The sequence below is a fragment of the Stenella coeruleoalba genome (genome assembly GCF_951394435.1).
Source record: "Stenella coeruleoalba genome assembly, chromosome: 5".
In the NCBI taxonomy this organism is placed as follows: Eukaryota; Metazoa; Chordata; class Mammalia; order Artiodactyla; family Delphinidae; genus Stenella; species Stenella coeruleoalba.
In genome coordinates this window covers 130,686,690-130,707,206 of record NC_137150.1, presented here as the reverse complement: position 1 = coordinate 130,707,206, position 20,517 = coordinate 130,686,690, and the positions used below count along the sequence as shown (strand labels likewise).

General features: G+C 39.8%; 1 protein-coding gene across 1 annotated transcript in view; it reads left to right on the top strand.

Annotated features, from left to right (window-relative positions):
* KRTAP11-1 (keratin associated protein 11-1) overlaps window positions 1-17,352 on the top strand; it is a gene marked incomplete at both ends in the record, with an annotated part of 32,262 nt that extends 14,910 nt beyond the window's left edge. Inside the window, one exon of the mRNA XM_079921459.1 lies at window positions 16,813-17,352. Coding sequence (XP_079777585.1) covers window positions 16,813-17,352 — 540 coding nt within the window. The remainder of the gene's footprint in view (window positions 1-16,812) is intronic.
* Between the last annotated feature and the right edge of the window lie 3,165 nt (window positions 17,353-20,517).

The following is a 20,517-nucleotide window of genomic DNA, read 5'->3' as shown; positions in this document are numbered from 1 at the left end:
ACAAATGATACTTCAGATAACTACAGCCTCCCAGCTCCCGACCCCCGCATCCCTCTATGCAGCCTGCAACAGAGACAAACCAGCCTTGTTGTGCTTTGTCCAGATTCCTGAGCCACAGAATCCATGGGCATAATAAATGGTTGTTTCGTCCACTAAGTTTTGGGGTAATTTGTTACACAGTAATTGATAAGCAGAAGAAGGAGTAGGGCTTTTGGATTATATATGTATGTGTGAGTGGGGTGTTTTTAAGTGGTAACATGCTCAGAATTAAAATAAGTTAAACTTTTAAAAATATTTATTAAACCATTTAAAATGTTTATTATTTAGATATCTATTAAACTATCTTATTAAACCATTAAAATATTTATTAAACCATTGCCATTATTTCTATCCTGACAATTTTTGCCATATTTTCATATTAAGTTCATTATTATTCAACTAACTTTTTTTTTTTTCTTTTTTTTAATTTTTTATTTTGCGGTACGTGGGCCTCTCCCTGTTGTGGCCTGTCCTGTTGAGGAGCACAGGCTCCGGACACGCAGGCCCAGTGGTCATGGCTCACGGGCCCAGCTGCTTCGCGGCATGTGGGATCTTCCCAGACTGGGGCACGAACCTGTGTCCCCTGTATCGGCAGGCGGACTCCCAACCACTGCACCACCAGGGAAGCCCCTCAACTAACTTTTTAATTTATATTAATTCACCTTTTTTTTTCATTAGTCATCAATTTTATACACATCAGTGTATAGATGTCAATCCCAATCGCCCAATTCAGCACACCACCATCCCCACCCCACTGCAGTTTTCCCCGCTTGGTGTCCATACGTCTGTTCTCTACATCTGTGTCTCAACTTCTGCCCTGCAAACCGGCTCATCTGTACCATTTTTCTAGGTTCCACATACATGCGTTAATATATGATATTTGTTTTTCTCTTTCTGACTTACTTCACTCTGTATGACAGTCTCTAGATCCATCCATGTCTCAACAAATGACTCAATTTCGTTCCTTTTTATGGCTGAGTAATATTCCATTGTATATATGTACCACAACTTCTTTATCCATTAGTCTGTCGATGGGCATTTAGGTTGCTTCCATGACCTGGCTATTGTAAATAGTGCTGCAATGAACATTGGGGTGCACGTGTCCTTTTGAATTATGGTTTTCTCTGGGTATATGCCCAGTAGTGGGATTGCTGGATTATATGGTAAATCTATTTTTAGTTTTTTTTTTTTTTTTTTGGCGGTACCCGGGCCTCTCACTGTTGTGGCCTCTCCTGTTGTGGAGCACAGGCTCCGGACGTGCAGGCTCAGTGGCCATGGCTCATGGGCCCAGCCGCTCCGCGGTGTGTGGGATCTTCCCAGACCGGGGCACGAACCCTTGTCCCCTGCATTGGCAGGCGGACTCTCAACAACTGTGCCACCAGGGAAGCCGTATTTTTAGTTTTTTAAGAAACCTCCATACTGTTCTCCATAGTGGCTGTATCAATTTACATTCCCACCAACAGTGTAAGAGGGTTCCCTTTTCTCCACACCCTCTCCAGCATTTGTTGTTTGTAGATTTTCTGATGATGCCCATTCTAACTGGTGTGAGGTGATACCTCATTGTAGTTTTGATTTGCATTTCTCTAATAATTATGATGTTGAGCAGCTTTTCATGTGCTTCTTGGCCATCTGTATGTCTTCTTTGGAGAAATGTCTATTTAGGTCTTCTGCCCATTTTTGGATTGGGTTGTTTGTTTCTTTAATATTGAGCTGCATGAGCTTTTTATATATTTTGGAGGTTAATCCTTTGTCCATTGATTCATTTGCAAATATTTTCTCCCATTCTGAGGGTTGTCTTTTTGTCTTGTTTACGGTTTCTTTTGCTGTGCAAAAGCTTTGAAGTTTTATTAGGTCTCATTTTATTATTTCTGTTTTTATTTCCATTACTCTAGGAGGTGGATCAAAAAAGATCTTGCTGTGATTTATGTCAAAGAGTGTTCTTCCTATGTTTTCCTCTAAGAGTTTTATAGTGTCCAGTGTTACAGTTAGGTCTAGAATCCATTTTGAGTTTATTTTTGTGTATGGTGTTAGGGACTGTTCTAATTTCATTCTTTTACATGTACCTGTCCAGTTTTCCCAGCACCACTTACTGAAGAGACTGTCTTTCCTCCATTGTATATCTTTGCCTCCTTTGTCATAGATTAGTTGACCATAGGTACGTGGGTTTATCTCTGGGCTTTCTATCTTGTTCCATTGAGCTATGTTTCTGTTTTTGTGCCAGTAACGTATTGTCTTGATTACTGTAGGTTTGTAGTATAGTCTGAAGTCAGGGAGTCTGATTCCTCCAGCTCCGTTTTTTCCCCTCAATACTGCTTTGGCTATTCGGGGTCTTTTGTGTCTCCATACAAATTTTAAGATGATTTGTTCTACTTCCATAAAAAATGCCATTGGTAATTTGATAGGGATTGCATTGAATCTGTAGATTGCTTTGGGAAGTATAGTCATTTTCACATTATTGATTCCTCCAATCCAAGAACATGGTATATCTCTCCATCTGTTGGTATCCTCTTTAATTTCTTTCATCAGTGTCTTATAGTTTTCTGCAAACACATCTTTTGTCTCCCTAGGTAGGTTTATTCCTAGGTATTTTATTCTTTTTGTTGCAGTCGTAAATGGGAGTGTTTCCATAGTTTCTCTTTCAGATTTTTCATCGTTAGTGTATAGGAATGCAATAGATTTCTGTGCATTAATTTTGTATCCTGCAACTTTACCAAATTCATTGATTAACTCTAGCAGTTTTCTGGTGGCATTTTTAGGATTCTGTATGTATAGTATCATGTCATCTGCAAACAGTGACAGTTTTACTTCTTCTTTTCCAATTTGTATTTCTTTTATTTCTTTTTCTTCTCTGATAGCCATGGCTAGGACTTCCAAAGCTGTGTTGAATAATAATTTTGAGAGTTGATATCCTTGTCTAGTTCCTGATCTTAGAGGAAATGCTTTCAGTTTTTCACCATTCTCATATATGGGCTTTATTATGTTGAGGTAGTTTCCCTCTATGCCCACTTTCTGGAGAGTTTTTATCATAAATGGGTGTTGAATTTTGTCAAAGCTTTTAAACAAAAATAACTTAATCTCCATCCTATGTAATGATATCCATGAATTTATGGCTTGTATAACCTAGCCATACTTTATTAATACACTTAAAAATAAATATATAACTCTTAAGACTAAAAAGTGTTTAGTTAGTAACTAAAATTATCACCCATTGCATAGTTAGTGTATATCTCACTTTGGAAAAAAAATCCTTCATTTTGGAAAACAACTGTGACATCAAGCTGACAATGAGATCTCTCAACCTTTTAGTGTTTGGGGTGTCAACTCTTAGGGACTAGCCTATTTGAGGAAACAACACAGTGTGATTGACATTACTTGGGAGAAATTAAAAATCTGCTTATATTGTAGCTGTGTTTAAGCACTTTTGCAGTTTCTCATTTGGTCATTTCAGAAATTGCTGTAAAAATGCAAATGTTACTTGTTTGATGCTCAGTTTGTGTACAAGATATTCCTTAGGCTTGCATGGACACAGACATGGATGTACCTTGAGGGGCTCTAAACTAAGGATTAGAAGGACCAGTTATTATTATTATTATTTTTTATTTGCTCCACTCAGCTTGTGGAATCTTAGTTCGTGGGTCGGCAGTGAAAGCGTGGAGTCCTAACCACCGGACCACCAGGGAATTCCTTCACCAGTTACTTTTCTTAACTCAAATAGAAAGTGTTTGGAATCTGGTGTCTCAATCTGAGTTCTCTAAAAGCAGAGCTTGAGACAGTTAGTTTAGGAATCTTATTTCGGGGAATGCAGCGAAGGGGGAGTGAAATAGAGGAGGGAGGAAGGCCACCACAGAAATTGTTATCGAATCACCACTATCACAAGCAACTCACGCATGATTTTGAGGAACTTTCTGAAATAGTTTCAGAACCGTCTACCTGGAGGGTGAAAGGTGGGAACACTTACCCATTGGTTTACATTTCCCGTTGCTCAAGCAAGACCCCATTTCTGGGCAGTGCATACAGGAGTGCAGTCATTTAGCATGGACTTCCTTTGTAGCGGCGTCAGAGAAGACCTAGGACTGGAAGCAAGAAGTAGGTGAGTGGCCCTAAAATGAAGGAAGAAGTGTCTGGGTGCACCACCACGATGTTGGCTTAAGTCTGTGCAAAGAGGATGCAGTAAGAGATGGGATGAAATAATTTTGAACTAGTGTACAAGCATGTCTGATATACTTGGCAATGATGCTCCCTCTCTGAGACTTAGTTTCTCATCAGTCAGATGAGAGAAATAGACTAGAGGACTTTAAGATCCAGTTCTGATTGTCCAATGACTAACCTGAGATAGTACTGGCCTAATGCTATACTGCTAATCCCCTGGATAGGCAGATCAGACCAAGAAGGGTTGGGCTGAAAGGGCATAAGCACAGGTCAGACCAAGAAGGGTTGGGCTGAAAGGGCATAAGCACAGGTCAGCTAGGTGATGCTAAGACAAGACTTATACTTCTCCTGTCTCTTACGTAGCTCCTAGCATCTTTAACCTGCTGGGTACTAAGTAGGCCCTGAATATTTCTGTATTAGGGAAGGATAATACATCTGTGTGACCTGGAGACTTCTCTCTCAGGCCCTATGCATAAACATTACTCAGGTCTGGTCACAAGTGGGTTCACCTCTTATTACTTGAAAGACTGGACATGGAGCACATGCCAGCTACACATAGGATGTCCTTCAAGAGAGTTTGCTGTGGTCTCAAAACTTGGGATTTTACCCATTTTTATTGATAGCACCCTGATTCTGATTCCCAGTAAAGGCATCCATGAAAAAATACATGAATTTGAAAACTGGCATCAAGAAAAAGAGAATGGTGGTTCAATTTAGGATTTTTCAACCTTGATATTATCCTCTGAGGGTTTAGTTGTCTACAAGTCATGTAGCTGGTGATTGCTACTTTCAAGTTCTAAAAGCAGCGACTATTTTGCTGGTCTTTGTTTGCTTCTTTCACTTACCTGCTTTCTGCCTTACATTTCCCTCCAGCCCCAAAGATTCAAATCTTCTTATGATTGATGTTTTTTGAAAAGAGTTTGGAAAATGAATTTCAGTTCAGTTTTGGTGCAAATCACTCAGTCTTTGGGGGTTTATAATGTCTTGGTTAATAGGATTCTGGAGATTCAACCCAGAGGTCTGTGTGAAGTTGGGAAAAAAATGGCAGAGCAATTCAGCCAAGATGTAGTTAATTTTTAAAGCAGTCTTTATGTTCTGTATTTAAATTTCAAATTCTCTTTTTATATTTCATAAGAGACAATGAATAGCTTCAATTTGAGAATGTGAGCATCCTGAAAAAGTGCAGAATGACAAAATCTCATTTTGTGATTTTTAATTTTTCAGCAAGTTAACTATTCCTCCATTTGATGAGACTAAGTGATTTTTTTGAACCGGCATTGGTCAACATTATTACCCCAACTTTGTGATGGAAAGTATCCTTCCAGCATATCAAACCTTCAACCTCCTACATATGCTTAACTCTTTTTACTCTCAAACACTTGGCCTTGTAAGTGATCGCTGTGATTCAGTTTTGAGTGAAAGAATTGCTCATTTCCAGTCTGTGATAATTATTGTATAAGGTTTAGATTATTCTAAACAAGCGAGAGAAAATTACCCATCACGGATGAAGATAATGGGTAGTAGTTCTTTAATCTCTCCTCATCTGCTCTCATCACACCCTACTCTCACTTCACGCCCTGCAGACACAAGAATAATCTTCACAAATCTTTTCGCTGGGTTGAAGTTTCATATTGCATATAACTACGTCATGATAGCTGCTGTCCACATACATTTTTCCACACATTCCAATGAAAGGATGATTTATTGATTTCATTTAACAACATTGTAGACTTAGATTTGTGTAGAGTTTCTTCAAGCTTCATGTGGCTGTCAGTGAATATTTCTTCACCTTTGCATCTTACAGTCCATGCAGATGAAGAGTCTAGGTGCTTGCATTTAAATATTGAATGTACGAGAGTATAAAGTAGCTTTCCTAACTCTTCGTAGGATACTGTAAGACATGAGCCTCTTCTGTTTTCCAGAGAGCCTGCCAGGTGCTAAATAGAAAGCAATCTGTTGAGGAGATCCCTAGATTTAATTACTTAAAGAATCTATTTGTTTTGCTTACTTTGTGACTGGAAGAAAACTAAAATATCATCTTAAAGTGATTTCAAAGTTTGTGAATCCTGTTTTTCAGAAGGGTCTTGCCACCTACATCTGAAAAATCAATTCACTCCTCTGCTGTTCTCTAATAATTAGTTGTACGCTTTGCCATTTTAAATCATTTTAATTTCAAATCATAGTTCCTAGCTATTAAAGGCTTTTTGTCTCTTCCTGTTTTTTTGTAGTGACCTTGCATTTTATTCTAATGAAGTAAAATTGTCAAAAGTATATAGAATGTAAAAACACATGAAGTTTAAAGGTAACAGTGCTTGTAACTTACTGTTTAAAATTTTATTTATTTTTGTTGTCAATTGATGAAACTGGAGTAGAAATAAAGACTACAGTCTTTGTAGTATCACCAATGGAACATTGATTGATTGATTTTTTAAAATAAATTTTTGCTTGAACTGTAATGAAGGCATCTCACCATGTTTAAATATTCCCAGCGTAGGTTGACAGCTCATTCCTCTGTTTTATTTGCATCTCATCTTAGCCAAATATAAGTTGTGTGACTTTGACTAGCCATTCAACCTCCCTGAACTTCAGCTTCTTTGTGTGACATGATACCTAGTCCATAGGGTTGCTGGAAGCATTCAGTTGTGATGGTGTGTGTGAAGCCTCTAACTTAATGCCTGGAAGAGGCTCAAAAAATGTTCATTTCCTTCCTTCTGAAGCTGATGGAAAATATTTTCTAGAATATTTTTTTACTTGTCATTTTCATGCAGTGGAAAAGAAGAATCAAGGCAGAGTAATGATTTCTACAAATCTCTTCTATTCCAGAAATGTGGCAATGTGTACTGAAAACTTCTCCTGTGTCACTTTACCACTAACTTCACATTTTCACTTGGTTGCTTGATTAATTTACATGATGAAGTACTTTTCCACATCAGCCTATGAATCCATGGCTGTTAGAAGCCTGTAAACTACGCATCTATTTTCAAACAAGCAAGCCAGCCCTTGTAGCCAGGGACTGGGACCTTCAAACACCAACTGGGACATTCCCCATGGTGGGAAGAGCATAGTCCCAACCTTGTGGAAAGTAGTTATCTCGTTAATTTCTCTCCCTACTTGAGAACACTCTGCGAGTCACTGAGGGAGTGATGGTCTGATCTCTGGGAATTATAATACCTCCCACAGCACAGCATCGTCTTGTTGGGGTGTGTTATTAGCCTCCACATTAGAGCTGTGGGAAGCTCCCAACATGGCTTCAGTGGGATGAATAGAGAATGAAGCATTTGGCAAAAGGACTTCTGATGAGTTCTAACATAAAGCCGTTTGCTTTGTGTATGTGTAAAATGCAGTCTACTGTAGCCCTCGAATATATATAAATCCATTGTTGTCCCTCTTTCCTACCCCAAATAAACCAGTTTACAAAATGAGTCAGATCTTACAGCTGTTTTGATGTAGAAATATCACCAACCACTTAGGCTGTGTTGAAGTGACTTATTTTGCCAGAGTTGAAATGGTTGTGTACAGACGGATCAAAAGCATTAGTCATTTTGGTGTTGAGGATTGACTCTATTCTAGCAAAAGGAAATAAAGGAGAATGGTATCCTTCTATGGTTTCCCCAAGAATAAAAAGAATAATTAAATGTTATAGTACACTGTTCACACATCCATTCATCAGCAAATATTGATTAAAGGCCTGCTTTCACCACACCAGCAAAGACTGCCACCTGCCATCCACTGTACAAGGAGGGGTGTTGCTCCAGGACCTTGCTTCAGATGTGGAAAAAAAAAAAAAGGAGCCAGAGGTCCTGGAATTTCATTTTGTCTCTGAAACTTCCTAGTTGTGTGATCTTAGCAAAAGCAGATTGCAGGGGGAAGATGGCGGAAGAGTAAGACATGGAGATCACCTTCCTCCCCACAGATACATCAGAAATACATCTACACGTGGAACAACTCCTACAGAACACCTACTGAACGCTGGCAGAAGACCTCAGACCTCCCAAAAGGCAAGAAACTCCCCATGTACTTGGGTAGGGCAAAAGAAAAAAGAATAAACAGAGACAAAAGAATAGGGACGGGACCTGCACCGGTGGGAGGGAGCCGTGAAGGATGAAAGGTTTCCACACACTAGAAGCCCCTTTGCGGGCGGAGACTGCGGGTGGCGGAGGGGGGAAGCTTCGTAGCCACGGAGGAGAGCGCAGCAACAGGGGTGCGGAAGGCAAAGCAGAGAGATTCCCGCACAGAGGATCGGTGCTGACCAGCACTCACCAGCCCGATAGACTTGTCTGCTCACCCGCCAGGGCAGGTGGGGGCTTGGAGCTGAGGCATGGGCTTCGGTCGGAGCGCAGGGAGAGGACTGCGGTTGGCGGCATGAACACAGCCTGCAGGGGGTTAGTATACCACGGCTAGCTGGGAGGGAGTCCGGGGAAAAGTCTGGAGCTGCTGAAGAGGCAAAAGACCATTGTTTCTGGATGCATGAGGAGAGGGGATTAAGAGCGCTGCTTAAAGGAGCTCCAGAGATGGGTGCGAGTAGCAGCTAAAAGCACGGACCCCAGAAACGGGCATGAGATGCTAAGGCTGCTGCTGCTGCTACCAAGAAGCCTGTGTGCGAGCACAGGTCACTATCCACACCTCCCTTCCCGGGAGCCTGTGCAGCTTGCCACTGCCAGGGTCCGGGGATCTAGGGACAACTTCCCTGGGAGAATGCATGGCGCACCTCAGGCTGGTGCCTGGTGCAAAGTCCCACTGGCCTCTGCTGCTGCAGGCTCGCCCTGCACTCCGAGCCCCTCCCTCCCTGCGGCCTGAGTGAGCCAGAGCCCCAGAATCAGTGGCTCCTTGAACCCCATCCTGTCTGAGCGAAGAACAGATGCCCTCTGGCGACCTACACGCAGAGGCAGGGCCAAATGCAAAGCTGAACCCCGGGAGTTGTGTGAACAAAGAAGAGAAAGGGAAATCTCTCCCAGCAGCCTCAGGAGCAGCGGATTAAATCTGCACTATCAACTTGATGTACCCTGCATCTGTGGAATACCTGAATAGACAACGAATCATCACAAATAGAGGAGGTGGACTTTGAGGGTAAGATATATTATTTTTTCCTCTTTTCCTCTTTTTGTGAGTGTGTATGTGTATGCTTCTGAGTGAGATATTGTCTGTATAGCTTTGCTTTCACCATTTGTCCTAGGGTTCTGTCCGTCCATTTGTTTGTTTTTTACTTAAAATTTTTTTCTTTCTTAATAATTATTTTTTACTTTAACAACTTTATTTTATTTTATCTTACTTTATTTTATTTTATCCTCTTTCCTTCTTTCTTTCTACTTTTTCTCCATTTTATTCTGAGCTATGTGGTTGAAAGGCTCTTTGTGCTGCAGCCAGGAGTCAGTGCTGTGCCTCTGAGGTGAAAGAGCCAACTTCAGGACACTGGTCCACATGAGACCTCCCAGCTCCATGTAATATCAAGTGGCGAAAATCTCCCTGAGATCTCCATCTCAACACCAACACTCAGCTTCACTCAACGACCAGCAAGCTACAGTGCTGGACACCCTATCCCAAACAACTAGCAAGACAGGAACACAATCCCACCGATTAGCAGAGAGGCTGCCTAAAATCATAATAAGTCCACAGACACTGAAAAACACAACACCAGACGTGGACCTGCCCACCAGAAAGACAAGATCCAGCCTCATGCACCAGAGCACAGGCAGTAGCCCCCTTCACCAGGAAGCCTGCACAACCCACTGAACCAACATTAGCCACTGGGGACAGACAACAAAAACAACGGGAACTACAAACCTGCAGCCTGCAAAAAGGAGAACCCAAACACAGTAAGATAAGCAAAATGAGAAGACAGAAAAACACAAAGCAGATGAAGGAGCAAGATAAAAACCCAACAGACCTAACAAATGAAGAGGAAATAGGCAGTCTACCTGAAAAAGAATTCAGAATAATGATAGTAAAGATGATCTAAAATCTTGGAAATAGAATAGAGAAAATGCAAGAAACTTTTAACAAGGACCTAGAAGAACTAAAGAAGAAACAAACAATAATGAATAACACAATAAATGAAATTAAAAATACTCTAGAAAGGATCAATAGCAGAATAACTGAGGCAGAAGAACGGATAAGTGATCTGGAAGATAAAATAGTGGAAATAACTACTGCAGAGCAGAATAAAGAAAAAAGAATGAAAAGAACTGAGGGCAGTCTCAGAGACTTCTGGGACAACATTAAATGCACCAACATTCGAATTATAGGGGTCCCATAAGAAGAGGAGGAAACGAAAGGGACTGAGAAAATATTTGAAGGAATTATAGTTGAAAACTTCCCTAATATGGGAAAGGAAATAGTTAAACAAGTCCAGGAAGCACAGAGAGGTCCCATACAGGATAAATCCAAGGAGAAACATGCCAAGACATATATTAATCAAACTGTTAAAAATTAAATACAAAGAAAACATATTGAAAGCAGCAAGGGAAAAACAACATATAACACACAAGGGAATCCCCATAAGGTTAACAGCTGATCTGTCAGCAGAAACTCTGCAAGCCAGAAGGGACTGGCAGGACATATTTAAAGTGATGAAGGAGAAAAACCTGTAACCAAAATTACTCTACCCTGCAAGGATCTCATTTAGATTTGATGGAGAAATTGAAACCTTTACAGACAAGCAAAAGCTGAGAGAGTTCAGCACCACTAAACCAGCTTTACAACAAATGCTAAAGGAACTTCTGTAGGCAAGAAACATGAGAAAAGGAAAAGACCTACAATAACGAACCCAAATCAATTAAGAAAATGGGAATAGGAACATACATATCAATAATTATCTTAAATGTAAATGGTTTAAATGCTCCCACCAAAAGACACAGACTGACTGAATGGATACAAAAACAAGACCCATATATATGCTGTCTACAAGAGACCCACTTCAGACCTAGAGACACATACAGACTGAAAGTGAGGGGATGGAAAAAGATATTCCATGCAAATGGAAACCAAAAGAAATCTGGAGTAGCAATTCTCATATCAGAAAAAATAGACTTTAAAATAAAGGCTATTACAAGAGTCAAAGAAGGACACTACATAATGATCAAGGGATCGATCCAAGACAACATATAACAATTGTAAATATTTATGCACCCAACATAGGAGCACCTCAATACATAAGGTAAATACTAACAGCCATAAAAGGGGAAATTGACAGTAACACATTCATAGTAGGGGACTTTATCACCCCACTTTCATCAATAGACAGATTATCCAAAATGAAAACAAATAAGGAAACACAAGCTAATGATACATTAAACAAGATGGACTTAATTGATATTTATAAGACATTTCAACCAAAAACAACAGAATACATATTTTTCTCAAGTGCTTATGGAATATTCTCCAGGATAGACCATATCTTGGGTCACAAATCAAGCCTTGGTAAATTTAAGAAAATTGAAATTGTATCAAGTATCTTTTCCAACCAAAACGCTATAAGACTAGATATCAATTACAGGAAAAGATCGGTAAAAAATAGAAACACATGGAAGCTAAACAATACACTACTTAATAACGAAGTGATCACTGAAGAAATCAAAGAGGAAATCAAAAAATACCTAGAAACAAATGACAATGGAGACACGACGACCCAAACCCTATGGGATGCAGCAAAAGCAGTTCTAAGAGGGAAGTTTATAGCAATACAATCCTACCTCAAGAAACAAGAAACATCTCGAATATAAACAACGTAACCTTGCACCTAAAGCAATTAGAGAAAGAAGAACGAAAAACCCTGCAAGTTAGCCAAAGGAAAGAAATCATAAAGATCAGATCAGAAATAAATGAAAAAGAAATGAAGGCAACGATAGCAAAGATCAATGAAACTAAAAGCTGGTTCTTTGAGAAGATAAACAAAATTGATAAACCACTAGCCAGACTCATCAAGAAAAAAAGGGAGAAGACTCAAATCAATAGAATTAGAAATGAAAAAGGAGAAGTAACAACTGACACTGCAGAAATACAAAGGTTCATGAGAGATTACTACAAGCAACTATATGCCAATAAAATGGACAACCTGGAAGAAATGGGCAAATTCTTAGAAAAGCACAACCTTCCAAGACTGAACCAGGAAGAAATAGAAAATATAAACAGACCAATCACAAGGACTGAAATTGAAACTGTGATTAAAAGTCCTCCAACAAACAAAAGCCCAGGACCAGATGGCTTCACAGGTGAATTATATGAAATATTTAGAGAAGAGCTAACACCTATCCTACTCGAACTCTTCCAAATTATAGAGGGAGAAACTCTCCCAAACTCATTCTATGAGGCCACCATCACTGTGATACCAAAACCAGACAAGGATGTCACAAAGAAAGAAAACTACAGGACAATATCACTGATGAACATAGATGCAAAAATCCTCAACAAAATACTAGCAAAAAGAATCCAACAGCACATTAAAAGGGTCATACACCATGATCAAGTGGGGTTTATTCCAGGAATGCAAGGATTCTTCAATATATGCAAATCAATCAACGTGAAACCCTATATTAACAAATTGAAGGAGAAAAACTGTATGATCATCTCAATAGATGCAGAGAAAGCTTTCAACAAAATTCAACACCCATTTATGATAAAAACCCTGCAGAAAGTAGGCATAGAGGGAACTTTCCTCAACATAATAAAGGCCATATGTGACAAACCCACAGCCAACATCGTCCTCAGTGGTGAAAAAATGAAAGCATTTCCACTAAGATCAGGAAAAAGACAAGGTTGCCCACTCTCACCACTCTTATTCAACATAGATTTAGAAGTTTTAGCCGCAGCAGAGAAGAAAAGGAAATAAAAGGAATCCAAATGGGAAAAGAAGAAGTAAAGCTGTCACTCTTTGTAGATGACATGATACTATACCTAGAGAATCCTAAAGATGCTACCAGAAAACTACTAGAGCTACTCAATGAATTTGGTAAAGTAGCAGGATACAAAATTAATGCACAGAAATGTCTGGCATTCCTATACACTAATGATGAAAAATCTGAAAGTGAAATTAAGAAAACACTCCCATTTACCATTGCAACAAAAAGAATAAAATATCTAGGAATAAACCTACCTAAGGAGACAAAAGACCTGTATGCAGAAAACTATAAGACACTGATGAAAGAAATTAAAGATGATACAAAAAGATGGAGAGATATACCATGTTCTTGGATTGGAAGAAGGAACATTGTGAAAATGACTCTACTACCCAAAGGAATCTACAGATTCAGTGCAATCCCTATCAAACTACCACTGGCATTTTTCACAGAAGTAGAACAAAAAAATTCACAATTTGTATGGAAACACAAAAGGCCCCGAATAGCCAAAGCGATCTTGAGAATGAAAAACAGAGCTGGAAGAATTAGGCTCCCTGACTTCAGACTATACTACAAAAATACAGTAATCAAGACAGTATGGTACTGGCACAAAAACAGAACGATAGATCAATGGAACAGGATAGAAAGCCCAGAGATAAACCCACACACATATGGTCACCTTATCTTTTTTTTTTTTGGCAGTATGCTTGCCTCTCACTGTTGTGGCCTCTCCCGTTGTGGAGCACAGGCTCCAGACACGTAGGCTCATTTGCCATGGCTCACGGGCCCAGCTGCTCCATGGCATTTGGGATCTTCCCGGACCGGGGCACGAACCTGTGTCCCCTGCATCTGCAGGCAGACTCTCAAGCACTGCACCACCAGGGAAGCCGGGTCACCTTATCTTTGATAAAGGAGGCAGGAATGTACCGTGGAGAAAGGACAGCCTCTTCAATAAGTGGTGCTGGGAAAACTGGACAGGTATATGTAAAAGTATGAGATTAGAACACTCCCTAACACCATACATAAAAATAAACTCAAAATGGATTTAAATGTAAGGGCAGACACTATCAAACTCTCAGAGGAAAACATAGGCAGAACACTCTATGACATAAATCACAGCATGATCCTTTTTGACCCACCTCCTAGAGAAATGGAAATAAAAAGAAAAATAAACAAATGGGACCTAATGAAACTTCAAAGCTTTTGCACAGCAAAGAAACCATAAACAAGACCAAAAGACAACCCTCAGAATGGGACAAAATATTTGCAAATGAAGCAACTGACAAAAGATTAATCTCCAAAATTTACAAGCAGCTCATGGAGCTCAATAACAAAAAAACAAACAACCCAATCCAAAAATGGGCAGAAGACCTAAATAGGCATTTCTCCAAAGAAGATATACAGATTGCCAAGAAACACATGAAAGAATGCTCAACTTCATTAATCATTAGAGAAATGCAAATCAAAACTACAATGAGATATCATCTCACACCAGTCAGAATGGCCTTCATCAAAAAATCTAGAAACACAAATGCTGGAGAGGGTGTGGAGAAAAGGGAACACTCTTGCATTGCTGGTGGGAATGTGAATTGGTACAGGTTCTATGGAGAAGAGTTGGAGGTTCCTTAAAAAACTACAAATAGAACTACCATATGACACAGCAATCCCACTACTGGGCACATACCCTGAGTAAACCATAATTCAAAAAGAGTCATGTAGCAAAATGTTCATTGCAGCTCTATTTACAATAGGCAGGACATGGAAGCAACCTAAGAGTCCATCAATGGATGAATGGATAAAGAAGATGTGGCACATATATACAATGGAATATTACTCAGCTATAAAAAGAAATGAAATTGAGTTATTTGTAGTGAGGCAGATGGACCTAGAGTCTGTCATACAGAGTGAAGTAAGTCAGAAAGAGAAAGACAAATACCGTCTGCTAACACATATATATGGAATCTAAGAAAAAAATAATGTCATGAAGAACCTAGGGGTAAGATGGGAATAAAGACACAGACCTACTAGAGAATGGACTTGAGGATATGGGGAGGGGCAAGGGAAAGCTGTGACAAAGTGAGAGAGTGGCATGGACATATATACACTACCAAACGTAAAATGATAGCTAGTGGGAAGCAGCCACATAGCACAGGGAAATTAGCTTGGTGCTTTGTGACCACCTAGAGGGGTGGGATATGGAGGCTGGGAGGGAGGGAGATGCAAGAGGGAAGAGATATGGGAACATATGTATATGTATAACTGATTCACTTTGTTATAAAGCAGAAACTAACACAACATTGTAAAGCATTTGTACTCCAATAAAGATGTAAAAAAAAAAGCACAAGCAACAAAAGCAAAAACAAACAAGTGGGACCACATCAAATGAGCAAGCATCTACACAGAAAAAGAAAATATCAACACAATGAAAAGCTAACCTATGGATTGGGAGAAAATATTTGCAAACCATATGTCTGATAAGGACTTAATATCTAAAATTTATAAGAAACTGATACATATCAATAGCAAAGAAAAAGATAATTTTATTAAAAATTGGTCAGAGGACTAGAATAAATATTTTTCCAAGAAAGATATACAAATGTCCACCAGGTATAGAATGTTTTAAAATTCCTACCCAGACCCTAAAATCCTATAAATATCGTCAATGTATTTTTCTTTTTAACACACTATTATCTGTAAAATGGTATTCTCTCAAACTGCATTAAATCCAATAAACTTACTTTGTTAGATTAACAGAAAAAAAAACAAAAACAAAAAAACCCACAAAAAAACGGCCTGCTTTCTCCCACTTTCTCCTTCCCTTATCCTTGATGGAGACAGTGACCTTAAAGATCCTTTGGTTTGTTCATAATAAAAGTGCATCCTATCTTACATTTTTGTGTGAAAATAAATATCTTTTGAATATATTGAGCACCTTGGGAGAAAGACACCCTACCCTTTCAAATTAACATAATAATTTAAAAAATTAACTAAGCCTGTTCCACTGGCATATTGATGAGTGTTATGAGCCACTCTTATCCATTGTTACAAGATTAAACATTTTAGGAATAAAGCTCATCCAATTTATTTAGAAAGAAACTTGGCTACATATGCAGTCCCACTTAATTAGCTTCCAATTTGCTTTGCTGCTTGGACATAAAAGGCGAGTCCCACTGCCCTCTAACCTTCCTAGGGGCATCTTGCTCTGATCACCTAATTGATTTTCCAAGCCAGTTTGTACTCTGGATATGTCTTTGTGTCCTTTTTCCTGACAGGTGTTGTCATTGTCATTTTGAAGCATGTTCAAGAATGTTCCTTGTTCATTAGAAGCTCCGTTAGCTATGGGAGGGTGACTGATTAAGTTATGCCTAAAACATTAAGTATCAACAACAACCCAAACTCCGTGTGGGTGTGTAATTAGTCCCAGTCAGAAGGGAGAGAGTGTCATGGTGGAATGGTGGCATGTTTGATGTTACTGTCAGATGGACACTCATTGTATCCAAGCAAAATGAATGAAGGATGAAGTGTGGGCTGGGATGACCAATAACTTTGAAGCTGTCAACCAACCTTCTTAATCCTGGGACTAAGTACAGTCCAGAAGCCTATGATTTAGTTACCAAACTACTAAACTTTCTTTATGAGGATGAAGGCTTCTCAAGAGACAATTAACCTGAAGAGTCACAAGATGTTCTAAGACAAGCCAGTGTGAGCCAAGGAAGCCAGGAAGACCAGGGTGGGAGCCCCACCCACCAGCAAGGATATGTAAAAGCTCGGGAGCCTGAAATGCCATTTACAGTTCAGGAGCCAGTTTCTGCAAGTTACTCACATCTCTCCGTCCGGCACCACGTCCTACAACTGCTCCACAAAGAAACGCTCTTCCAGGCTGATTGGAGGACAATACACTGTGCCAGTGGCCCCAGTTGCCACAGTTTCTACCCCGGATGTCGACTGCCTGAGTGGCATCTATTTGCCCAGCTCCTTCCAAACTGGCTCCTGGCTCCTGGACCACTGTCAGAAGACCTGCTGCGAGCCCACTGCTTGCCAGCCAACTTGCTACCAGCCAACTCCTTGTGTCTCCAGCCCTGTCCAGGTGACCTGCTCTCGGAAGACCACTTGTGTCTCCAATCCTTGCTCAACTCCCTGCAGCCGGCCGCTCACCTTTGTCTCCAGTGGCTGTCAGCCCCTGGGCGGCATCCCTACTGTGTGCCAACCAGTGAAAAGTGTCTCCACTGTCTGCCAGCCGGTGGGAGGAGTCTCCACCATCTGCCAACCAGCCTGCGGGGTCTCCAGGATGTACCAGCAGTCCTGTGTGTCCAGCTGCCGAAGACTTTGCTGAGTTTGCAGGGGCCCGTGAACGAATCAAGACTCCATGACCTGCCAGCTGTGTTTCCAGGATCTTCCAACAAGCTGCCTGTCCCTGAATAGCTCTTCATTGCTGACCCCCTGTTCTAACTGTCTGATTGCTGGCTGCCAGGCTTGAATAAGCTGACTTTGGCAATCTAACATTTTTCTGGCCAGCACCAATCTTGTTTTAAGGGTTTGATCACTGGTGGCACGTATACCTCTGGATGTTTCCAGAAACTTACCACCCATGCCCCAGTCTCTAATGGCTTTGACATGTTTTGACCTAGCTGCTTTGTCTTCTGGCTTGTTTTTGTGCCTCGGAAAAAGGGAACTTGTTTCGCTCTGTATTTCTCAATAAACCTTAATTACTTGGCATTGCAAATGTACGCCTCAGGAGAGTTCTTTATCTGCAAGAATTTTTGCTGTCTGTGAATCATTCTTTGCTGATTAGGTCTGATTTTCTTTTCCAAGAATGGAGTATGGGTTCAGTCACTGTGTTTAATGACAAGCAAGGGATTATCTTATATTTTACTTGGTTAGAGAGTCTTTGGACATGTACTCAAGTAGAGTGAATAGTCCTCTATATTTCCCCCATTTTTTTATGGGCTTGCAGAATAATTTCCATGCAGGACAAAGAAATGTTACCTGAGAAACCAGGTAGTTTGGGGAATTGTACAGAGAAGGGGACAATGGAGTCAGTTAGAGGTTCAGAGTCTTACTTCATCAGAGGACCACAGAGGAAAACTTTGCAAAGGATCCCTCCATGATTAGATGGGAGGCAGGGAGAAGGAGGAAGGATGAAGAAGTCAGTTTCTAGGCCCTGAGGTTTATGGCATCAAAAAGGTGGCTGTAGCTTTCTAGTTCCCTCACTTGCTGCTGTGTATTGGTAGACCCCCAAACATGTTCTGAGTAAACTAAAGTTCTGAGTTTTAGTTAATCTGGGCAGGGAAGACTTAAAAACAAATTTCAAACACATGTTGGTTTATTTTAATACTTAGAGCCTTATTTTGTGCTTGCTTTCAATTGGAGCCCACATGCAGATAAAACAAGCCATCTGGACTGGTGGTCAACATGCTAACTCCTTCTGCCTTTTTTAGAAAGTGAGAACTGACCGCCAGTTGGTTTCCTTTTGTCCTCATTCCCTGTTATGTCCAGAAACACATCTCTGTATTTCCTTTTCAGAGTTGCTCAAGGACAAACAGTAGATAATTTTTTTTTTTTTTTTACAGAAAATGGAGGCACATGAGGTGTGCCTGCCAGGAGCAATGGGTGCCTTTTCTCATAACAGAGGTGCTTAGTGCCTTGTGGAGAATCTGACCATCCACTTCTTTTGTCAGCACAAAATGTTTTTCTTATTTCACTAACAGTTTTTCAGAGAGGCAAAACGTATGGACAATTTCTGGAGGGAAAATTTTCATTTCTTCCTATTACTGACTCTACTCTTAGAAGAAATGTTCCCTCTAATCAAAGAAATGTTAGTATGTGTGACTCACTGTACTATCTCATTAAAGCAAGTCATAGCTTTTACTATACATTGGTTTCATGACTCTTCTTTTTAAAAATAACACCCTGGCTTTCAGAAATGCTCTGGTTTACTCTATAATGGAAATCACTAGGAGAACCCTAGATGGCCCATTCAAAGCTGTCATTTACTGAACTCTCACGTTGTTTATTTCGGTCACTTCACATATGATTTGGAAAATCTGAAGTTTTTCAGAGGCTTACACATTATTAATAATTCTTTTGTTCATGTTTTTTTCTTTAGCTTTCCAGTTTTCAGTAAAAATTACTAGAACAGAGATGCCTTTTTTTTCTTTTTCTTTAGACAGCTAATCATCTTTAAGATTCATGTAGTAGCAATATTTAATAACATAGATTTTATAGACTGAGACGAGTGAACTTTTGCTTGGGCTATTTATTGTGATGGTGTGAACATCCAAGGGTATTGTAGGTATCCTGCCAAGCTATTTCCTTGCTTTTATTTCTGTTTGGGGAATCATCTATTTTGCTATTAGAGCTATTCTATTTATACTTGAACTTTGAAAGTTCTCTCCATTCTTTGCTTTATTTCATAATAAATTGTAAAATTTCAAAGTTTGTCTTTGAGGACAGTCTTTTAAAAGATAGAGCAATGATGATTTCTTTCTCTTCTTGGTCTAGGACCCAGAAATATGTCTTGTATGTAATAGTCTGTAGCTGTGGGGAAGTAGTTCAAGGGACTTTGGTTCAAATCCTGGTTTCTGCCCCTTGGCTGCATGTTTGTTAAGCTCCCTAAACCTTAGCTCATCCGTAAAACAAAGATAATGATACCATCGTATGCCTCTGTTTCAGGAATAAACTGAGACAATAAGTGTGCATCCCAGGTATCACTGAGGCATCCTGTCATTTGATATTGAAGTGAAATTGGCTTTCACCATTTTTCTTCTTTGGTGGGAATCCTGGCTACTCCTAGCATTGCTGAGGAATCCAAGGGTGGAGAGATTGGAGGATGGTGACTTACTGTTTTGTTTCCTAATCTTCTCTGGCTCTGAACTTTTACTTTAGAAGAATTAGTTCATTTTATTGATCTTCTTCTTAGTCTATACTCTGTTTCTGTTCAGACTGTAATGATTCAGACACCATAGCACTGTTTGCTTTCCTTGATTTCCACAAAATCTACTTACACAGGCATTCGTGTATCGAACAGACTTTACTGAAAGTCTGGATGCATAGATGATACTTATACTTTAGTGATGAAAACAACTCAAAATTAAATTTTAGACATGAAGTTCCTTGGCCATTGTCCCTGGGACATTATCACATTCAACTCAAAACCAAATCACTCCCTCCTTTCCTTCCTCCCTTCCTCCCTCCCTTCCTTCCACAAATGTTAGGGTACCTCTAACGTTCCAGCATCTTTGCTGGGTACTGGTTATATGGTTGTGACTTCTGCTCCTCATGGAGTTCATAGCTTAGTTATGTAGAGCAATATCTCTAGACCTTTTATATTTTCCTCTGTATCTTCCACTTAGGGATTCCATGTGCTTTGACTTTTCCCTACAAATGCTTGTAAGTGCTTACCAAAGTGCTATATTCCATAAATTCTCTAAAAAGGTAAAATTTTCTACCCTTTTCTCTTATATGATGCTTCTTAGAATAATACAACTACAGTAAAAGC